The 21,638-nt window shown below is 41.6% G+C and overlaps 1 protein-coding gene across 6 annotated transcripts in view; it reads left to right on the forward strand.

The window, feature by feature from the left end:
* The window catches only part of gulp1a (GULP PTB domain containing engulfment adaptor 1a), a 93,223-nt gene that overhangs the window by 38,051 nt on the left and 33,534 nt on the right, over nt 1–21,638 (forward strand). For 4 of the 6 annotated variants that reach the window (XM_030427921.1, XM_030427920.1, XM_030427927.1 and 1 more), the window contains exon 3: nt 21,053–21,134. In XM_030427921.1, the coding sequence (XP_030283781.1) occupies nt 21,107–21,134 (28 nt within the window). In that variant the 5' untranslated portion in view covers nt 21,053–21,106. Of the gene's footprint in view, nt 1–14,880; nt 15,004–21,052; nt 21,135–21,638 lie in introns of those variants that run through there. The other 2 variants (XM_030427926.1, XM_030427922.1) reach the window with 2 other exon arrangements.

Below are 21,638 nucleotides of genomic sequence, written 5' to 3' on the forward strand. Positions count from 1 at the left end.
GACTCATCAGCACGTGAGGTAATTTGACACACACACTGACGAAAAGTTGATATGACGTGTGTGTCGAGTACAAATTCGAAATGTATCAAAGAACATTTTATTCCGTCGACTGGGCCGAGCGCGCACATGCTCATTCAGCGGTGTTCAAATATTTAAATTCTACATGTTTTTTCACGACAGATAAATTATTAAATGAGCAAATAGGAGATGGGAAGGAAAAGCATCACACATAACAGACCCTTTCACAGCCAGGCGTCCCTCCCTTTTGGCGGCCCAGTTCTCAGTGACGCGCTTTTGTCAGGTAAAAAGTCCAGACAACATAATTCTTGTGTGTCTTCTTCAATCTGAGGCATTATTTCAGGGGCTCCGTCAGGGCTGAGTGATAAAGAGGCAGAGAAGAGCAGCGCCACATGCCATAAAGTTGCAGCTTTGATGTTTTCTCACACGGAGAATGACGGGGTCGTGGAAAATGTGATCAAAGTTTCCTTTTCCTTTTTTCCCCCTCTTTTTGTTGGCTCGACTTCACATGGAGTGCAGCGCCTCTGAGGCAACACCTTGCTTACCATGTAGAAGAGAACAGTTTGCACGGCTGCAGGAGGTCTTTTATCATGCGAGTCCCATCTGAGCTTCTGTGGACCTTTCGGGCGCTTGAGTCGAGTGCCCCGACTGCCTCTTGTGCACTTCTTCTTGTATAATTTAGTGTCAGTGAGAGTAAACATGACCTGGAAAAGTCTTTTTATACGCGGTTTGAAAATAGAGCTCGCCAGGCCTCTTCAGTCAGTACTGTACATGTAAAACAGCCGCTGACAGTAAAATATGGCCTCGTACAAATGACTTTGGCCCGACTTTAATGTCTGAGCTCGGGAATGTCTTATCAAGCAGAAACAGGAGTGTAGATTGGAAGTAACTTATTGAGGCAGATTTGGTCCATAAATGGGCCATGGAAAGCGTCCTGTAAGATTTATGAGAGTGTCGCCTCATTCAAAAACTGCATTTTTATTTCCCCATGGAACATGTCCGCAATCCCGAGGCAATGCCAGATGTAATTGGTACCTATTATCACACATTGGTACACAGTTTTGGTTTTCTGTCTTGCTGATGCTGAAGGTATTCTTCTCTCGTTTTTTCTTTTTAGCAACAACCTTGTTTACAACGAGTCACTTATGGTCAGAAGGCGTGTCCTCGGGGGGGGAATAAAGAGGAAGTCATTTAGAAACAAAAGTTGGTTTTTAGGCGGCGGCCACACTTGTTGCGGTCTCGGACGGAGCACAAGCGTCCATTCGATGTGACTAAAGATGATGTGCTCTAGACAAATGTGTACACGTTGGAGAAGACATGTTCTGCTTGGTCAGCTGTATCCTCTCCCCAGAACAACAGACTTCTCCATCAGAGCCTCCTTGTAGAAAGAAAAACTACAACTCAGTGGTGCATATTCTTTAATCAAATGTTGTCCCATGCTGACTGCTCATATGAAAGTTTAAAACATTGCTGCTTGATTTGCTGAAGTTGCAAGTTAAACGTTTGTGTTGAAAACAGATTTTTTTATGGTAGAATCCGAGATATTTTTCAGACTCGACAGAAAAAACCAGCAGCTCCATCCAGTTTTAAATGTTTTACCCCCGACCCTTCGGAACAGAGCTACTACTTATGCGCCAGCCGTTGATGGCAAGTGAACGTTTCCAACACGGCGTCTTCAGCTGCAGTGATTTCTTTCGCCAAAATTCCTCTAAATCTGACTAATTTGCATTAAATAGTCTGAACTATTTGCAGCTGTAGCACAGATGAGTAAAGGTTGTGAACAATTTTTTTTGCAAACAGCAGCTCAAAGCCGAACTTGCACAGAGCTTCCAAAATCTGTCACCAACTTGATGGTGCTGTTTGCAAAAAGATGGTTCATCGGTGAGGTTTATCGGTGTTATTTTTCATAAACATGTTATAAAATCAGAGCTGCGGTAGCCGTGTCTTGGTCGACACCTTGCTAAAAAACATCAGTGAATTGCTTCGACTTCAAACATTACACTCATTAGCTTGAGGACGCTTTAAATACCAGATCACACCACTGAAAATGTCTCCATTTCAGGAATCAAAATGGGATTTCCTTTTTTTCTGAAGCCTTCTTCAAGTTTTACTTCCCCTTTTTTCTTGATTGAGGTACTTTATCTTAATTAGTTTTTGGTGGCAGATTCTCTGGAGACTCGATGGCGAGGGAGATTTTTTATTCATGATTCAACCACTGTGAGGCCGTTTTTAGCCTTTGAACGTGATGAGGAGAGAGATTATTAACCTTCGCTCATGATGCAAATGTGTGTTTTTCATTTGATGAAAATCCTTTTGGAAGAGTTATTAAGATGCAGCTTCGTCACAGATTGAATCAGTGACGCGGGGAAATAAAAAAGACATCGTGATTTTCAGATTGCACTTTCGAGCATCATAGATTTTTAGTGGCCGTGCGCGTGAGCCTCACAGGAGAAGTTCCCATAATTCCGCTTTCTGGTCCAACTGGGACTCATTTTAGACTCGGTGCACAACGTTTAACAGAGTTCACAGGGGGTAATCTAATAAACCTAACGAGTAAGGAACATTGATGAAGGTGTACTGAGCGGGGTTATGTGATTAAAGAAGAAAAGAATATATACTGTATTGGCTAACAGAAGTGAGGTGCACCACAATTCCTAAATGTGTTTTCTTTTCTTGCAGATTTAAGGGAATCTATTGGGCATCTACACAAAGAGCCTGTGGTGCAACACATGCTGTTAAACTAACCATTAAAATGACTAAGTACTTGCAAACAAGTGCGTCTACCATCAGTTCTTAAACCGAGATCCCAAAGGGGTAAACATGTCAGAGTGAGAACATCTTTCATATGGTTTTCATTCAGACGCTGTTTCTGCCCCTCCTGATCTCTCCCATCTGGAGAGGCATCTGAAAGATACACTAAAGAGCCTCTACCTTTTGAAATGTTCACCCGTGCACCCTGAATAGATCTGTCATTTAGCAGCAGGTATCAGCGAGCTGCAGACGCGAACTTTTGAGGAATACGTGTGAAAATTGCTTGACAGTGTCTGCGAGCGACGTCCACGTACGTCTTTACGTTTAGTTTCCTCGTGGAATACAACATGCATGTCACAAGCGATAAGTTGTGACTTGTGAAATGTTAATCTCCTCAAAGTCCCTCGCTCATGCACACTTCCGGTGCACATTGTACAGCTGAACCGCTGCCAGCTCGCTGCTCCGTCTGTCCTCCCTCCATGATGTGTCGGAAAATTGTGTATAAGTTCCTGGTGAGAAATAAAGAGGTTTAAAGCTCGACTGGGTCACAGAAATACAATACCATTCAGCTGAGTAAGGGACAAGAGTTCATTCACCAGGGCTGGTTCAGAAGTCTGACCTCTTTCTGTGTTTAGCAGCGACTTTTTGTAGAGTTTCATATGAGCCGGTACGTGTTTCAAGCGAGATAAGGGACGTTTCCCCAGGTGGGGTCACTTTAGGAAGGTCGTTGAGGCCTCCCAGGGTGGGGCTGCTGTTGGATGTTGACATTGTTAGAACAGTGTGGAGCAGCTTATCACCAACGAGCAGGTCTGTCAGTCCGTCTTTTAGTAGCTCAACAGATAGACAGCATTAGACGGAGGATTTCCGACACACATAACATTCCATCCTCAAGGAGAATATTCATTTTGCATTCAGGATGTGACAAAATATTTAGATTGTGTCCATTACTCATTTAACAATGTTTTAGAAGTGTTTTTTTAGTCCTCACCCTACATTACCAACACATTATCGCACCAAAATTACTGAATAGGTTGATCGCCAACAGCTTCCCAAAACAATATGCAGCGTACCAGCGACAGGCTGACTGGACCTTCATCGTACGCTTGCGTTCTTGTTAAGGTTTAAGAAAACTTTCGTTAGGTTTAGGAGAACATCGCGGTTTGAGTTAAAATAACAGTACTTCTGCAGTCTCTGTTATGTAACTACTTATGTTATTTTGTAACTTCCGTCCTCCTTTGCAGCTGCAGTAATTACTTCAGCCACTAGAGGTCACCACCTAACAAGAAATGTAAATATGGGTCGTAATTAGCCGCCTTCATTGTTGAACTTTATGATCGTTTTTACTGATGAGAACAGACTGTGCATTATAGATGTTTAATAATAGTATTAACAATAAAAATAACTGTGCTAAGTAAGATATTTGTCTCAAATGGAAACTTTCTACATTATTCAGGTGTAGTGAAAGGACAGAGACAACATGTAATACGGACACACTGTCTCATATCTCACACAGAAAAGCATAAATTATTTGCAGCCATACAATTTTCCATGACTTCTGCTGCTCCCCTCTGGGACTGTCTGACATTATTAAAGCTCCAGATTGTAAACATGGTGTAAACAGGACAGAATCTCAAAGGACACTCCCCCTCCTCCATATGGAGGCGTACTCGTACATGATTTATAAAACTTCTCACACGGCTTCTCAATATGGGACTCATGTCAATTTAACTTTAAGGAAGTCACTCAGAAAAAAATATAAAACATAGCCATAAAAAAATAGCAGAATACACTGGAGGGGGGCTGTAAGTGTATTAGCTGAAGTAAATAATTCTCCTCTAAATGACTGTTCCATCTGAACAATCAAGTAAACATGTTATTTGCGTTCAAGGTTTTTGCAGAGCAGCTCAATGGTGCAGAGCTCTCTGAAGATTTACACACGGCCCTGTAAGATACGTGAACTCCACTATGAGACAACAACAACAACAAAAAGACCTGGTGATGATAAAGAGGCACTTACAGTCCTGTTGTGACATTGTATGTGTCCAAAGCACAGGTTTGCTTTTCAGCTTATTGCTGAAGGACATCTGTTACATACACACACTGTAATCTTTTCCTCCCCTTTCACATTATCTTGTAACTGAAAATATTTTTCCATCCTGTGAAATTCCTCAGAACAAAATATGCTCAGCATCCCTGATTTCAGGCTCCTCATTTCAGCCAGTAACCATCAATCTTGTCAGACGCGATAACATCTGTTGCCTACAGGCTTTGTAACAAGTTGTAGTTAGTAAATGATGAGCTGGTGAACAGAGCAAACCCCACAAGTCAACTCTGTGCTAGAAGAGTTACTGCGTGTGGATCATACGTATTCGGCCAGAGAAGGAAACATCACAGAGAGTGCGAGTTAACCTTTAAGCTCGTTCTGATCGTCGGCTCGCGCTGTCAGCGGCGCTCGTATTCCAGCTTCACAGCTCCATCTGAACACGTGCACCCAGCCAGCAAAGCACAACCTGCAGAGGCCTTGAACCATCTGATATGCCTCCAACTTTCTGTTCTGTTGACTTGGGCACGAATGTAGGAGGATGATGTGAATTCAAAAGACCTGAGTGTATCCGCTTGGATTAAAAGATAAACTCTGCATTGAGGTTTTCTGTGACTACAAAAATATGTTTTCTTCTCATAAACGTGTTAGTAAAGGCCAAGAGAAACCTGGACACTGCTGAAATGTTTCCAAAGGCCTTACAGCAAGAAAACTAGAACATTTTGTATTGTTGTACCTGAGGAAGGAATTCATGTGTCATGTCTCCAGAACAAAGCTGCATTTGAAGTCAGATCTGACCTCTGATCGCCACATTAAGAAAAGTGTGACAGTGTCACAACGAGGATTCATGTTTTACTCTCTCGCTCTCTGTGCATGTTGTGTCATTTTATAGAGAAGACTGTTGAAGGCTTTTCAGAAAATATGGCTGACACTATGGTTCATGGAAGAAAAAGATGAATGGGTCATTGAATAATAAAATGAATGTGCTTTAAATGAAATGAAGCATAAAACTGGATGGTATTTTATAACACTTGTGGCAGCGTAACAAGCTAAAAACACGATGTTTGAATTGGTCGTTTGAATCAGCTTGTTATTGTTCATACTGCTAACATATTAGCATTTATTGCTTATTAACACATCCAGTAGATGCTACATTAGCATTCATTTGAAGACAAGTTCAATGTTCACTCTTTTTTCTTACCCTTAGTTTTTGGTCTCTACCAACTCCTGAGGGACATCTGGCTATTTAGCTGCTAAACGCTCCACTGTGTTCACCAGCTAGCTGCTAACTTTGTCCGTTGGTTGTCTGATTCGTAACAGTAGGTTTATCAGAGCTGGTTAGCTGAAAGCAGCAGTCCGCTGTGGATTGAGTCAAGGTTGGTAAGAGTAAAGTTTATGGGCCAGAAAAAAAAAAAATCATTGAGCTTGAGAGACTAAAAGAGGCTAAATCAGTCTTATGATCATATTTCTTGTGACGCATCTTCATATCTAAACGGCTGAATAAGTCAATTGCCAATGACACCTAAAAAAACATATATCAGCGTGCCCAAAACAACACAACCATTGTAGCATAACAGGAACCAACATACCTGACCTTTGAGTAGGGAAGAAAATCCCTTGGTTAGATTCAGGAAAACATCCTGGTTTGACTTGAAATAACTATACTTATTATGTACACGATGTCACTTTACTACGGTAACAAGTTCAAATAAGTCACCGCTGACTCTTGCTGTCATGTTGGACATTAACAGCTGTCTTCTTACTGAACCGAACTTATTTAACCCAACCATCCATTCATCCCTGACCTCCTTCGCTGTGCTGACCTTTTTTGCACTTTGTACAACTTTGCCTCATTTCCTTCTTCTCTGCTGTGGCGTGGGTTGATGTGAAAATAAAATGTTAAAAAAAGCTGCTTTCACATCCTATATCTTTTTGGATGAGGACGGGCTGGTTACAAAAATCACTGCACCCAATACTAAGTGGACTATTCAAGTTTAGAGTCGTTTAAACCAAGCATAACATTTTTTATATTTAAGGCATTTAGGAGACACATTTGTCCAAAGCGACTTATGGTAATTCATGCATACAGTCATACACTGATGGCGGTGGCTGCCATGCAAGGTGCCAACCAGCACATGTTGAGCAGTTTGGGGTACAGAATCTTGCCCAAGGACACTTGGACATGCACGCAAGGGGAATAAAACCAGCGACCTTCAGATAACAAGATGCTGGCTCTACCCCTGAACCACAGCTGCTCAATAAAAGAAAGATGAAAAGGAGAAAGAAGACAAAGCACCCAACAGTTAATTTATAGCGCACTTGAATCATCTTTAAAATACCGTTCAGCAGGTAAATCTGTTCCAGGTTTCACATCACAATGACTAACGACACAGAATCGATCAGCTTGGAAACAAAGATGAGCTCCGACACTTCAGCAATCCTAAATCAACTGCTGTATCTGATATCACGGTGGAGAGGAATAACTATTTTCCAGATTTTGGGCCCCGGAGACTAAAAGGTGAATTAATAAGAACAAGTTAATTTATTCACATCAGCATTACAGCGTTAGCAGCAGACATAACATGACATTTGGAGCTGTCTAGGAGCAGGTGCGACGCTCCGCAGTGACAACAGGAACATTAGTAGGAGACACGTTCCAGCATTCCAGTGTGTACATCGTGATATTGCACGGCTTGTCTTTTTTAATTGGCTTCCCGGTGTAGATTCAGCGAAAAAAGGTCAGTTCACGACCCTATCGAGTTTCCCTGTTGTACATTAAGGGGGCAAATTGATTTCCATGTGATGTGTTCGAATGTTAATGCACCTGAGGTCTGGGCGCCTACCAACAACTTTGGGTCTATGATTGGATGGAATCACATGCTGAAGGGATAAAGAGAATAATTATACTAAATATAGATGAATGTTTTTTTTTCTTATATTAAAAACCTGGATATATTTGAAAGCAATAATACATTGTTCTGAAAAAATCCCTTCATTGAATAAATTAAACATAATTCGACATTTTGGGGGTGTGTGCTATTTTATATTCTTGCAGTTTCAACTCAAGTGTGTGTTTGTGTGTGTTTTTGTGTGTGTGTACAAGTGCTGTACTTCAGCAACGAAAGGTTGGTTTGCTGACAGCGTCTTGATGTATTCCCCTCCTCCTCCTCCTCCTCCCACTCTCACCACAGAGGCATGATAAACATCCATACAGATGAGGTCAAGTGAAACTCTGTTCACGAGGATTGAATAAATGGGAGTTTTCTTACATAAATGGCTGCTTTATGTTTCCCACTGTACACGTTCATGTTCATTATAAGCCAGACTCACGACACATTGTGGCCCTTTAGCGTCTCACATTGTGTTTCAGCAGTAAATAGTTTGAAAATGTTTGTGCGCTACATATTTAAGATCCAGCTTGACCGAGTATTCTAGTTGTCTGACAGCCTGAAGTCTTGGAGAAAACTTTTATTGACAAAAGAATTCAGGGGTTTTCCCAATCACGTCAATGCAATATGAGTTTTCTTGTAGCCACCTAGTGGCTGTCAAAGGGACTGCAGGCGAGTCAGACATCATGTGACTTCTTGGCATTTCTTTTCATTATTATTATTTCTTAATTTATGAGCAAATGCAGTGAAGCTGTTCCTTCCTTTTTTAGACAACCTCTTCATACATTTGGAATTTGATGGAATGAACAAACACAGGTTCTTGAGGGCAAGAGATCAAGAAATAAACCTACAGATTAACTGATAATTAGAACAATTGTTAGTCGCAGCCCTAAAGAAACTGTGACTAAGTCAAAGTTCACCAAAACTGCTTCTACAGTTATCTCACTCTACCATGTAAATGTTAATCATTTGGGAAGAGAAATCGCTCTAATACTGGGATGTAATGTCAAGTCAATCATTTTCCCCATACAGCTCCAGACAGCAGGCAGCTGATGTAAGGCGACTGTAATGGTAAATAATGGATGTAATTTACTGCTGTAAATTTAGTGCACTTATAGACTTTCAGAGGCTGATTGTTACGCTGGATTGCACTTACAGGATTTTCCCCTCAGTGCTGCCCAGAGGAATATGGGTGAACTGGAAGAACAGGAAGTTACAGCGGATGTGAAGACAGAACTGTATCATTTGAGCCTAATATGACAAAATGATAGAGCGGTAATGTTGCCCCTTTTTGTCCTCCAGCACTTTATGGGCTAGTTAAAGAACCACTGTTCACCACGTTCATGGCTCCCAGAGGATGAATCCCAGATGACTTTGGTGATCCTCTGAGTTCTCTTCTGGTGCCATCGTTAGTAAAGCATTTGAGGGTTTTTGTCAAATGTCTGCTGGATGGATTTTTTATCGTTCGGGGTTCCAGTTTAGTTTATTTTGCATCGAAATGATGCCTGACGATCTGAACTCAGGACATTTGGCACCAACGTGAATCTATATTCGACAGTACCGACGTGATTCACATACTCTTAAAAGTACCAACCGTTATTATAAATAATCACACTAGTTCTATACCACGCTGGTGATATTTATGGTTGGAGGCATTTTGATTTCAAGTTCTCCATCGGTACGTCCCGTTCTTTTGAACACAGTATTCTTCAAATACATATTTTTGGCCGTCACTCAACAATTCATTTGACATTCATGACATTTTGTATCGAAAAAGGTCAAAGGTCAACTTCACTGTGGCATCCTTATATTCTGCTAAACATCTTCTGTCCAGTGTTTAACACCGTAGCTCAGGAGCTTGATTGGTGTGCTGATGTTTACAACAGCGAGAAGGTAATTGTAGTTTATATGCTGTTTTATGGCAGAAATATACAGCAGGTGATTACAATGATTTGTGTTAGGGTGCTTCTGAAGCTCTGAGGTCTGGTTTCACAAACTTTAGTTTAAAATAAAAAAGTAATAACTTGAAGAGTTGTTTATGCCGTTGGCCAATAAAACACCAGCTATTTTTTTTTTATTTTAGTTTACAGTCCAGCCAGAAACTCAATTCCAGCACCGCTGTATTAGGCTCCAAATCAAGGACAGGTGACATATAAATCATTTCAACTCACCATTTGTGTTTAACGTTGTTTGGATTGGAAATGATTGCTTTCACTCTTGGCTGTAGTCATCATAATTTTTGGTGCAGTGAGCGACTGAAAAAACACAACGCCGCAGCGATCGCACACATTTCTGCTTTGCAGCACCGCTTTGATGGAACACAAATCATGTGGAGGCTGCAAATCTCAATGAAAATCCACTGAGATGCTTCTCATTGAGATGCACATTCCTGCTTCTGCTCCCACTCCCCACTCCCACAACACACACACACACACACATCCTGAGCGAGGAGTGAAATAATTGGACTCTGAACTTGTGTAAATGTGTAAACCAAAAGGAACTGAGACAGTTGGCATCAAGGTGAAGATGCTTTTAATCGTCTTTATGTTAAGTTGTTACCCAGTTGGACAGAAGAAACGGTGTATTTGTCCTTGTACATGTTCCTCCTGAGCATGAAAAAAATAAAATAAATAAAATATATATATATATATATATATATATATATATATATATATATATATATATATATATATATATATATATATATGCCATAGCCTAGTTACTAAACAAAATCTGAACGATGACTCATTGTCATTGTTTTCAACTGCTGACCTAGATGCATTTGTGATGTCTGTCAAGCGTCTTTACTCCTGTTTTCAAAGTTGTTTGTTCTCGACACGGTAAAAGGTTCATCAAGTGATACGCCTATGCATCGCAGTGTCTTTGAAATTGTGTTTTTCGGAAATTCGTGACACTTTTCATGCATAGTAATGGTTGCAGTCATTCTTTATCAGAGTCCAAGACTAAATGGTGTCCCATCATCCAGGGTACTATTAAAGTGTTTCCCACACATAGACTTTACTTCGGGTGGGCTGGAAGCCAGTGTGTGCAAAGTGGACAATTAGAGTAATCCTGAAAAGATCTGATTTCTGAGTCTCATGTTTAGGCCTCACTTGCTCGTCTCTTTCCTCCACGCTGCAGACATCAGTCCTGTATCATCTTATCTTTCCTCCCCTTTTTTTCTGAAGGTGTTTGTCAATGATGGCTCCTCTCCCTCACAATGTGTGCACTTAGATGACCTTTGTTTGCTTTTTTGGACATTTTGTTTGTTTTATTTATGTAATTTTGAGCTATGGAGTGTAGATTAATGAGAAGTCATTTTATTTTCACATCCTTGGATTTATTCTGTTAATCTGTGGTGTAGAGTTGTTTGGAGGCGGGGGAGGTCATTTGCTGAAGCAACAGAAAATCTCTTCTTCCACAGCCTAATGTTGGCAGTTATGTAGATGGATTGTACTGTTGCCTTCCTGTCGCGCTCTCTGTGCCACTTTACAACTTCTTGCAATAAACGGTGGCTTGTTTGCTGTGTGTGACCTTGTATATAAAGCACAAGCACCAATTATGAATGTGAAATAAACTATGCCATTCAGAAAATAGATAAACTTTCATGGACGAGACGCTATCAAGCAAAAGCCCTTGGGGGCTGAGAAACAAGATAAACCCTGATGTATGCGAAAGCAAATCGATCACTGAAACACGGGAGGAGAAAGGGTCATCAGCTTTGTTTCGAATAGCATCAAGGTGCCACTGTAAGGTGATGGAATTAAACCAAAAGATGAATTAAATATGGTGAAATTCCCTGTTAGCAGCTAGTTGACCTCAAAGTCCTGCACTGTGTTTGGTTGAGGGAGCTAACAGCTAATAGAGCTAATAGAGCTTACAACTAAAAGAGGTAATAGAACTTAGGCTACAGCTAATGAAGCTATTAGACCTTAGAGATAACTAAGGTAATAGAGTTTACAGCTAATGTAGCTAATAGAGATAACGGCTTACAGAGCTAATAGAGCTTATAGCTAACAGGGCTCAAATAGCTTATAGTTACTTTAGCTAAAAGTGCTTACAGCCAATGGGGCAAAATGAGCTAAAAGCTAACAGAGTTAAAAGAGCTTATAGCTAACCGCGCTAATAGAGCAAACAGCTTAATAGGGCTGCTAGAGTTTCAGCTAACTGAGCTAATAAAGCTAACAGCTAATGGAGCTAAAAATACTTAGAGCTAACTAAGCTAAATTTTCTTACAATTAACAGAGCTAATAGAGCTTACTGCTAACAGACCTCATAGAGGTAACAGCCACCTGAGCTAACAAAGCTAAGAGGTAACGGACATAATAAAGCTTAAAGCTAACAGAGCTTAGAAACAAGCAGCAGGTTTGGGAGTTTCTGTTGAGAGAAACATGAAGTGTTGAACAGTAAACTGCAGTTTGAAGTGACGACTTTATAGAAAATAAACTTCTGGATGGTTCCAGGATGAAAAACGTGAGCCTGTAGTCCTGCTGTATGTACACAAAGAAAACAAGTGGAAAAAAAGAAAGTGTTACAAACATCATTAATTATACCTTCAACCTTTCCACTACATTTGTATAATGGAGCATATTTTCCTTTCCTTTTTTTTTTTTTTTTACCCACATTTAGCCTCGTCTGCATAGCATAAAGGGCCCCACTTTCCCGGAAAGTGTCTGGGCCAGCCACTTCCTTTACCCACCGCAGCTGTTCATACAAGATGCAAACATGAAATGATACAGGGCAGAGCAAAGAAAAACCTTAGAAAAATAAAGTGTGAACAGACCAGCCTGGATCCTGAGACCCTCCCTGTTATAAATGCTCTCTCAGGCAGAAACCAAAGTTCTGCCGGCCAGCAAAAACACACCACCACCCAAGGGCCTGACTGAGCTGAATCTCTAACCAGATCCCATTAAAAGAACGAGAAATGCCTTCCCATTGATTTGAATGACCTTTGTAAATTGGCTGGTGACTGTTTGTGACCTTTTTACATCTTTTGATTTGTCTCTTTAGAAAATGCTGATTGTTTCCAAAAAATTCTCCTGATCTCTCTTTGAGCTTCTTTTTTTTTTCTTTTTCTCCCCCAAGTTGCCACCTGACACCTACACGAAATGTTTCAGCAGCTCTTTGAAGCCGGTGTTCAACACCCTCAACACTCATGCATTCACATCAATGCTAATGCAGACGCAAATTCAGCTGGGTCCAAAGTACGCACATTATATTTAGATGAATGCCCCTATTGTTATGAAAGCCTAATATTTAAAATTCCACTTTAGCTCCTGACCACAGACAGCTGTGCGCCTCCGACAGTTTTATCAAGATGTGGCTTATTTGTATTTAAGTGTGTGATGAAGCTTTTCATCCATTCTTAAAGAAACTCCACATTTATCCTGAATATGTCTTTCTGTATCATCTTTTTGTCTCAGTCTTTTGAATTCTCTATAACTCTTCGGAAAGTTCAGGAAGTCAGTTTTTCTTCCTTAAATAGTTATTGAGACACTAAAAATGCAAAATGCAGTGAAGGTTGCAGTTTCAAATAAACCCCAAGTACCCAACATTTGGATGACATTTCAGAGGTGGATATTAGGGCGGCAGCTAACAATTATTTTAAGTATCAATTAAACAGCTGATTGTTTTGCCGATTAGCCGTTGAGTCCCTCGGCTCTCAAACAATCGTGAAAATTGCTTCTTTTGTCAAAACAAATGTCCAAAATCCAAAGACTCTAAGAGTAAGAATGAGAGTTTACAGTGTCATTAAACATGTTACCGCGGGACCTCGTCGTCTGAGGTCCACGATCATATTCCAGATCAAAATATGTCTAGACAACACACTTAAAGTCTCCGGGAAGCTGCATGTTAACGACTTCAGCGTGGTGTGAACCAGAGCTGCAGTGTGATGTACCTCTTTGAGTTAAGTTTTGTTGATGCTGTTCTTGTTAGCATGATTGTTCGACGTCCACTGGCAATCCCATGATGCCTTGGGTTGCATCCATCGACCAATTCAGAGGCTGTGTTCCATGATTTGTTGACTAATTAGAGGCATAAGAGGGTGGGACCTTTCAAGAAAGATTTCTGTTGTTCACCGGAAACACGTGCATGTTCAATAAACTCTCGTAGCTCGTAGGATTAAGTGGTATCTCCATCAAAGTCGCTGCAAATTACAACCAGCTAAATACCCCTCGTCTCACCTCCCCGACTGGGGGAAGGCCCTCTCTTCCTCCCTCACTGGAGCCAGTCTGGTTCATGAAATTTGTGCTACTGTAGAAACATTCTGACTTGAAGAGGCTGCGCTCCCTCTGTACTTATAAATGGCTCCTTCTAAAGCAAGAAAACACTATGATTACTATGATTATACGCTACAGAAAACACAACAATGAATATTTTATTCCATTTCAAATCCTAATTTTTCTTTGAATTCTACACACTGGACCTTTTTTTAAGGAGCTGGAAGCAACACAAACATTTTTGCTGGCAAAGTTGGAAACTCATTTTCTTTTGATTGACTGATTAATTTATAGACTAATGATGGAGATTAAATGAATGAATGCAGCTCTTTGTCGTGCTCCCCAACAAGCAGATAACAAGGCGTCACATTCAGGTGTTTGTCTCTTCCAGCTTTGTGCTGTATTGTGTTCCCGCTGCCCTCTGCTCTTCACTGCGAGGGCGTTCCTGACAGTCCATCTCTTCGTGAGAAAAAGAAGAGACTTTAAACACAATTCCAGCTGCCTGGATTCTCACCTCCGAGTGTTGAATGTTCCTGAAGTGCAGCAGAAAAGGAAAAAAAGGGTATTATTAAGTTGACATAATCTCACAGGGAGGCTTTCAGGGTTCTTTGTGTTGGAGAGCTATTGTGACTTTTTACTTCATAATGTTTTGGCCATACCGCTGCTCTGATTGATGCCAAGATGCTGACCCGAGGCTGTTGCCAGTGCGCATAGTGTGATGATGAATCACACGCTGCAGCAGGAGGGTCAGGCTGCAACCTCTCGCACGTTGGCTTTTTATAGGTCATCTCCGGCATGCCCCGGTGCACCTCAGTGAAACAGCCCCCATCTAACGGGGTCTCTCTGTTTTTTTTCGCCACATGCAAAACTCCTAAAAGAATTCTTTTGGACGAAGTGTGGGCGGAGGAAGTTGGGTTTGAATGTCAAGTATCGTGTGTCTAGGCAAACGCTTCTTGTTGAGCTTGCAAACCCCATCATCTCCCCTCGCTGCAGTCCTCAGTGTAGCACCATCTGGCCCACAGCTGAAAACTATTAAGATCCGCTGGAACTTCCTCCTCACTATTCCTCCCCAGTTTGAAGGCGAGTAAGTAGCTTTTATCTCGGCTCTGTTGTTTGCATGTTTTTCTCTCCGCAGATCTTGATCTTGTCCCTCTCCCTTGCAATGCTTCTTCCTTGATAAACTCGGTGAGGGTGCTGGAGTTTTGAGCGCCTCGGCTGTGAGAGAGCCAGCCTGGATTTCAGATTAGACGTGAAGACACCACGGCCGGTTCAGCTGAGGAATTCTGGGACTAAAAATTCATAAACAGACTGTAGTCGCGAAAGTCTTTATGTGCCGCGCTCAGCCTGCGAGATTCCAGAGCCGGGGTGAGAAGTGAAGAAAACAAAGGATCTTTGTTGATTTTCCTTTCTGGGGCATTATGTTGGGACCACAGTGCGTGCTCTGCTTCTTTTCAGAGTTAAAAGCCTGCTGCCTTTTTAGCGCATATGGGTCAGATTAGTGGGTGGCTGTGAGGCATTTACAAATGGGGGACGTCAACTTTGCTTTCTTTTCTTTTCTTTCAAGTCTTTTAAACAAGCCTTTTAAAAACATTTAGCTTTTTTCTGAAACTTCTCTGTTTGGATTGGTTTTCATCTTTTTAAATTGTGGTTTGGGCTCCAGAGAGAAAGAGAGAGAGAGAGAGAGAGAGAGGACTCCACTGGGTCAAAGTAGGTTGCGCTCGTTTCCAGAAAGCGTCTTTCTGGAGCTGAATTCCAAATGTTTGAGTCACTGGAGGTGAACTGTTCGGCTCTGGCCATGGTTGTTGCTGTGTTATTCGGAGGATGATACTCTGAGTAAGTGAAGCATTGACTCATCTTTTCCGTTATTTATTTATTTTTTTTACCATAAAGTTCAAGCATATTGTGGGAATCAGAGACGGTAGACCCGAATTTCATGTGTCAGTGTTTGTTTTCCGGTCTTGTGTTGAGACTTTCTCAGGATCTCAGTCGACTGTGATTTCAATTCTGCGTTTTTTATCGGCATTTAATTGATGTTTATGTGCTCATTTGCTTTTGTTATGAGGCCTCATGATGTCAGAACATTCATATTAAAGAAGTGCGATTGGTTGTCAATTAAGGACACTGACAGGCAGATTGGACTCACACACATTCTCCCGGTGAAGCATCGAGCAGATCCAACCTGCAGCTTCCACTGCAGCTGGTAAACATCGAAGGGAGACTGAGGAAGTTTGCAGCCCGGTGTTAAGTCCGTGTGTGTGCGTGTGTGTGTGTGTGTTTGTGTCTCGGGGTCGACGCTTCTCCCGAGGGTTCGCCGCTGAATCACCAGACAGGAAGCTATTAAACCCGGCCGAACAGTGCAGCTGTCAATCAAAGTGAGTGACATCACAGCCGGGTGTCAGGCGAGGCATCGCATTACACCTCAGTATGTCACAAACAAACAAAAAGCCAGCCGGGCTTAGTGTGCTGCCAGAACATTTTCCACGGACCGGACCTCGCTTTCAGGGTAAAGCCGTCATCGGTGACTTAAAGAGACATCCGATGCTCACCCACCGGATCATGATCGGGGCAATTAAAGCTATTTTTTTAAGGATCAGCATCAAATATAAGCAGCCTGATAGATTTCCAATCCTTTGTTTTTGTCATCTTATTTCACTCTGAGCGATGCCAGCTGTCAAACACGTGGCACTGTACTTTTTTTCTGAAACACTGGAACACAGCTCCAGTGGGAGTTTATTATATATTTCATTTTAAAATAGGCCGATTAAAGCTACATTTCTCAAGTGTGCTGCACCTCTAGAGTGCTGATTTGGGTTGGAAATGCTTTTCTTTTTTTTTCTTTTTTTTCTTAATGGAAAAAGAGCGTCTGTCCAAATCCCCCTTCATACTTCCTGCCACAAAAGCTCCCCGCTGACGCTTCTCCCCTCTACAGATTTATAAAACACTACACCAGAAAACAGAAACCATTAGAAGGCAGCGTGGTTTTCTTAAAGGGGCAGCTCACCCCAAAATCAACATGGATGTGTTTTTCCTCTTACCTGCAAGTGCTATTCATGTATCTGGATTTATTTGTAGTGTGAGTTGCAGAGTTTGGGAGATTTGAACATTAGAGATGTCTGCTTTCTCTTGAATATAATGGAAATAGACGGCGCTCGGCTTGTGGTGCTCTCAGAAGGCCATTTGTGCCACTGATCATTCATCGTCAGTGTCTTTTTAGAATTTCAGTATAAACTAGCTCATCTCAATAAAGGCTTTCTAACCTGTTTTTTAGGAGTGTGCCTTGGACTCGCCTTGACCTCCAGTATTTCCTATCAAAGAGCGCCTTCATCACATCTTGTTTGAACTTCCGGAGAACTCCACACTTTGTCTTGACGTAAAAATACATTAAAAGAAACTCGGCAGCAATGTTTCTTCCACAGATATCATGACCCAGTTACTCAGAAAGATAATGCACACACTTTGTTGTGCGCAGTTTCATCTAGGAGCTACTTTTTCTTTCAACTGAAACGACGCCCGCCATCATCCGTGGATGAGAGGCCGGCTAAAAAAGCTCGCTGAGCGAGGACGCCATGAATGTTAACATCACGCGCCTCTTGCTTTTTTGTTGGTGTTGTTTTGCTTTGAGCACCGCGGGCCGAATGAGATCCATTCTGTTTGAGAGAAGGCAGAGACATCTGTGGCCAAAACATCTTCAAAACTCTGCAAACTCACTCCAAAAACAATCTAGATGGATAAAAAAACTCTACAGGCAAGATGGAAAATATGGACATGGACTTGGATTTAATGAACCGTCTCTTTTAATGTAGTGCTATTGCACAGCAAAAAAAAAATAAAAACATTTCTGACTTGTTTCAAGGATGAAAGGAAACAGAGCACCTAAATCCAAAAGAAGCTGGTCCGCTGAAGTTCTAAGGTTAAGTACCAAGGCCAGCACTGCCAAGCTCCTGGTTTTGGCAGTCCGGATACTGCAGAGGAGTCTGCTGCTGAGATCTGCAGAGTCCGCCCGAGCTGTCTTCGCTGAAATGTAAACAGTAGTCCCGTCCTTGGTCATCTGCCCGTGCAGTGTTTTCACCATCAGCTTGTTAGACCTGTAAATAAGGAACACAAGTTGTCTTTTTCGTTTCTGTTTTTTTATTTTTTTTTTTTCAGCTGCAGAGATATTCTGTTTTTGCAGACGGAGGAATGTCCCAGTCCCCACCCTGAAGCTTGTTCCATTTAACATTTCTCCAGCCCTTTCCCGGGCCTCTGTTGCAGTAAAATATCCCCTTACTGTGAGAACCCGCATACATTGTATTTGTTCTCTGCGAGCTACATTTCCCTCAATTACATGCCGTATATGATTATGTGCTTTTATTATGTACAGTCTGCAGCTAAGGGCTTTTCATTTTGTCTGCGTAAGGAGGCCGCTGATTATCACCGTAGAGCGCCTTTTAAAGAAAAATTGAGAAATAATGTGAGCCCTGTCTTTCCTGTCCTCTCAGCAGCAATACAGAACATTTAGACTCAATCGCGTAACTCCATCACGTTGCTGTGGCGTCTTACTGCTCCTCAGACGAAGCTTCGGCAATTAAACTTCCGTGTTTCGGTGATTGATTTGTTTTCGCATACATTAGTTTTTATCTTGTTTCTCATCTTGGTTGATGGCGTCTTGTACTTTTGGGTTTATTTTCTGAATGGCATCATTTATGCCATACCCATAATCGGTGTTTGTGCATCATACAAGGACACACACAAGTCTAAATGTATTGTAAGAAGCTGTAAAGTACCAGTAATGTAAAATATGGTCTCATTTATCTGAATGAATTTAGCCACAGTAACCCAAAACATTTGAGGATCATGTGTCGTTATGAGGTTATGATTCAGTGCACTATCAGGACAGTTGGTGAAATAGTTATAAGTTATAATCTATATGAAAATCGATGACATTTTTTCTACAGCAGGACTGTAGCTTTTATGCCCGCACCAACTTTTCTTTGACTGAGAGAAACAGTCACAGCGTAAAGCCACAGAGAGGAGGTGGTCAGAGCGGGAGGTGGGCGTACAAAGAGAATCCAGGGTTCGCATCCAGCCTGTGTTCGGTTTGTAGGCAACAAAAGCTCTCCGCCTGAGGTCAGGGACGTGAAGTCAAGCGAAACAGTCGTGAAATCTACTCGTCGGGATTCACTTTGGTTAAGGTCAGGGAAAAAATTGTATTCTCAGCTCTGTGAAAAAAAAGATAACTTCATGAAATACTGACTGAATGTAAAGTCAAGGATTTGGGTTCACGGACATGTATTTAACATGTTAAACTTGCAACAAATGGACAATTCATGACGTAAATCCTATAGATTTCATTTACTCACTATTTCACCAAGGTCTGGGACACTTTGGTGAACATATACTGAAGTACGAATGGGGGCATAAAGTAGTTGTATTCACAGACTTCTTATATCTTAAATACATTTAGCACAAGTCATGTTGTAGCTCAACATCTTCACTTTTACTCAAGTGTGACTTCTGGGTAATTCGTACAACGCTGTTGCTGCTTCTGAACTTGTGCCACATCGAGATGCTGCAAGTGTTGTTGTTCCCTCTTTATTTAACTTTATTTGGGTCCGTTATGCTCCGCTGCATGTTTTCCATCAGGTCTCATTGTCTTGAGGTGTGTTTAAATCAGATCTGACATGGCCTCAGGTTCCCTTCAGGATCAGGACTCTTGTCTTCAAAATTGATTTTATGCACAAAGGAAAGTTTGGTAGGTTTGCTGCGGTGGTGTTTCGGATCAGGACCGAAGTTTTGGACTGACGACGACTTTAAATGAAGCTTTGAAGATTTAGGTAAACAATGGTACTTCATAGTTTATCTCCCTCTGTACAACTATTGATTTAAAACCTATATTGTTGCATGAGGTGGAAACATTTATTCACTTTAGTTGTAGTTGTTTTTCATGACTGCCTGGATTCAGCAATCACATATGCAGCCATCATTGTTTTCATAAATCAAACCTTTTAGCATCGTAGCAGTTTGTCATGGGATACAGCGTGTTGGAAGTTCTGAGGCATGAGCAGGATTTATTTTCCCGTCCGCTAAAAAACGTAGGACGGCTCCAGCTTTCCTTGATGGATGGAAAACGCCAAAGATGGAAAAATTCAATTCATTTTCTAGATTGCCCAAGCACAAGTTAATTTGTTTGCAAAGGCATGGGTTGAAGTGGCTGTCATGTGCCAGGCCTTGCATATTTTCCCACAGTAAAAAGAGTAGAGAACGTTGACTGTGGAAGGGCTCTGACAGCTACCTAGTCCTGGACAGTTTGTCCTTGCAGTCCTCTAGATTGCTGAGTTCTCGTGGGGGAATTGATGCAAAGGGTCTGAAAGCAGTCGAGGCAAAGTGTCAGACATTTAGAGACGCTGGAAATGCCTCCTTTCTCTGTAATGTAGCACGGTGTCGACGTTTCAGTGGACGAACCAGCTGCACTGCTTCGTCTACAGTAAGTTTAAAAAAGAAGAAGAATAGCTCACTTTGACCACAGACCACATTTATCTTTTGTTTTATCCAAAATAAGTCAGCACCAGATGAATAATGACAGAAAACTGGAGAACAAAATGCTGATAATCATTGTTGGCATCTCTCGTGGTGACTAAGCATCATAGATTTGGTTTCGTATTCTGTAAAATTTGTACCAGTGCTACAGTCGAACACGTAGAACGAAAAACCTGCCCTAGTTCTGTAGAAAGATTAGGAAATAATGCCTTTGACTGCAGCAGGGGATCATAGTAAACAATGCTGCATTTTTTCCGTGAAACACGATTACTCTCCTTTGATAGAACTCACCGTTCTTAGACACGTTGAGTGCTGTAGAACAGTAAGGACAGTAAGTGTGTCATTGTCAAACCCCACAAGATTAGAATTACAGCCTCCACACATGATGAGTGCGTCGTGACCCGGTGGTAAACAAATGGGATGCAGATGGACTGGGACTTTAATTTGAACACATTCTGACAGATAAACATTGCCTCAGTCTCAGTGGGTGGGGAGTCTTCTTTTTTTTTTTTTCTTGCAGAAGAAGAACTCATGTTTGTTTTTAGACTTTCTGCCTTTTTCACGAACGCTTGAGGTCAAAGACATTTTTAACTCTCTTCTCCCTGCTGCTTTTCCAGGTGGAATATTGTCAGATACTCAGGAGGGACCTCGGAGACGCACATTTTTCCACTATGAACCGCGCCTTCAACAGGAAAAAAGGTGAGCAGAAATAACTAACACTCATTTAGCTAATGGAGCCTGTTTTAGCTTTAGCCACAGGCTGCACGGAGTCTTTAAGAGTACTGAGAGAAGAATAACGTTCTGTGTCTGTAGCAATACGACCATTTTATGAAGGTATTTTGTCACTGAAGCCGCGCTTTCTTGGACCTGGACACGAGTTTTCTGCCCCCTAAGTGTTAGTGGACACACTTTAAAGGCTCCACCAAACACATGAAGTTTGATTGTCTTGATACTACAAGTTTTGCGTTACAAACTTGGAGTGTTGGGTTTTAAAGAGTGAGGTGTTTCAATGAAAGTTGCAGTCCAGTTAAGTTATGGTAAATGAAGGATCCAGTGTTTTTGGAGCCTGACACACACTAAAGATTGAGGGTATCTGCCCAAAGAGGCTTTTTTTTTTTTTTTTACTTTAGGGACCGGTGCGGCTTTCCAGCATTGGATGATTTATGGGCGGGGCGATGGGTGATTGACAGGTGCTCTCAGGCA

Source organism: Sparus aurata, chromosome 9 (assembly GCF_900880675.1).
Source record: "Sparus aurata chromosome 9, fSpaAur1.1, whole genome shotgun sequence".
In the NCBI taxonomy this organism is placed as follows: domain Eukaryota; kingdom Metazoa; phylum Chordata; class Actinopteri; order Spariformes; family Sparidae; genus Sparus; species Sparus aurata.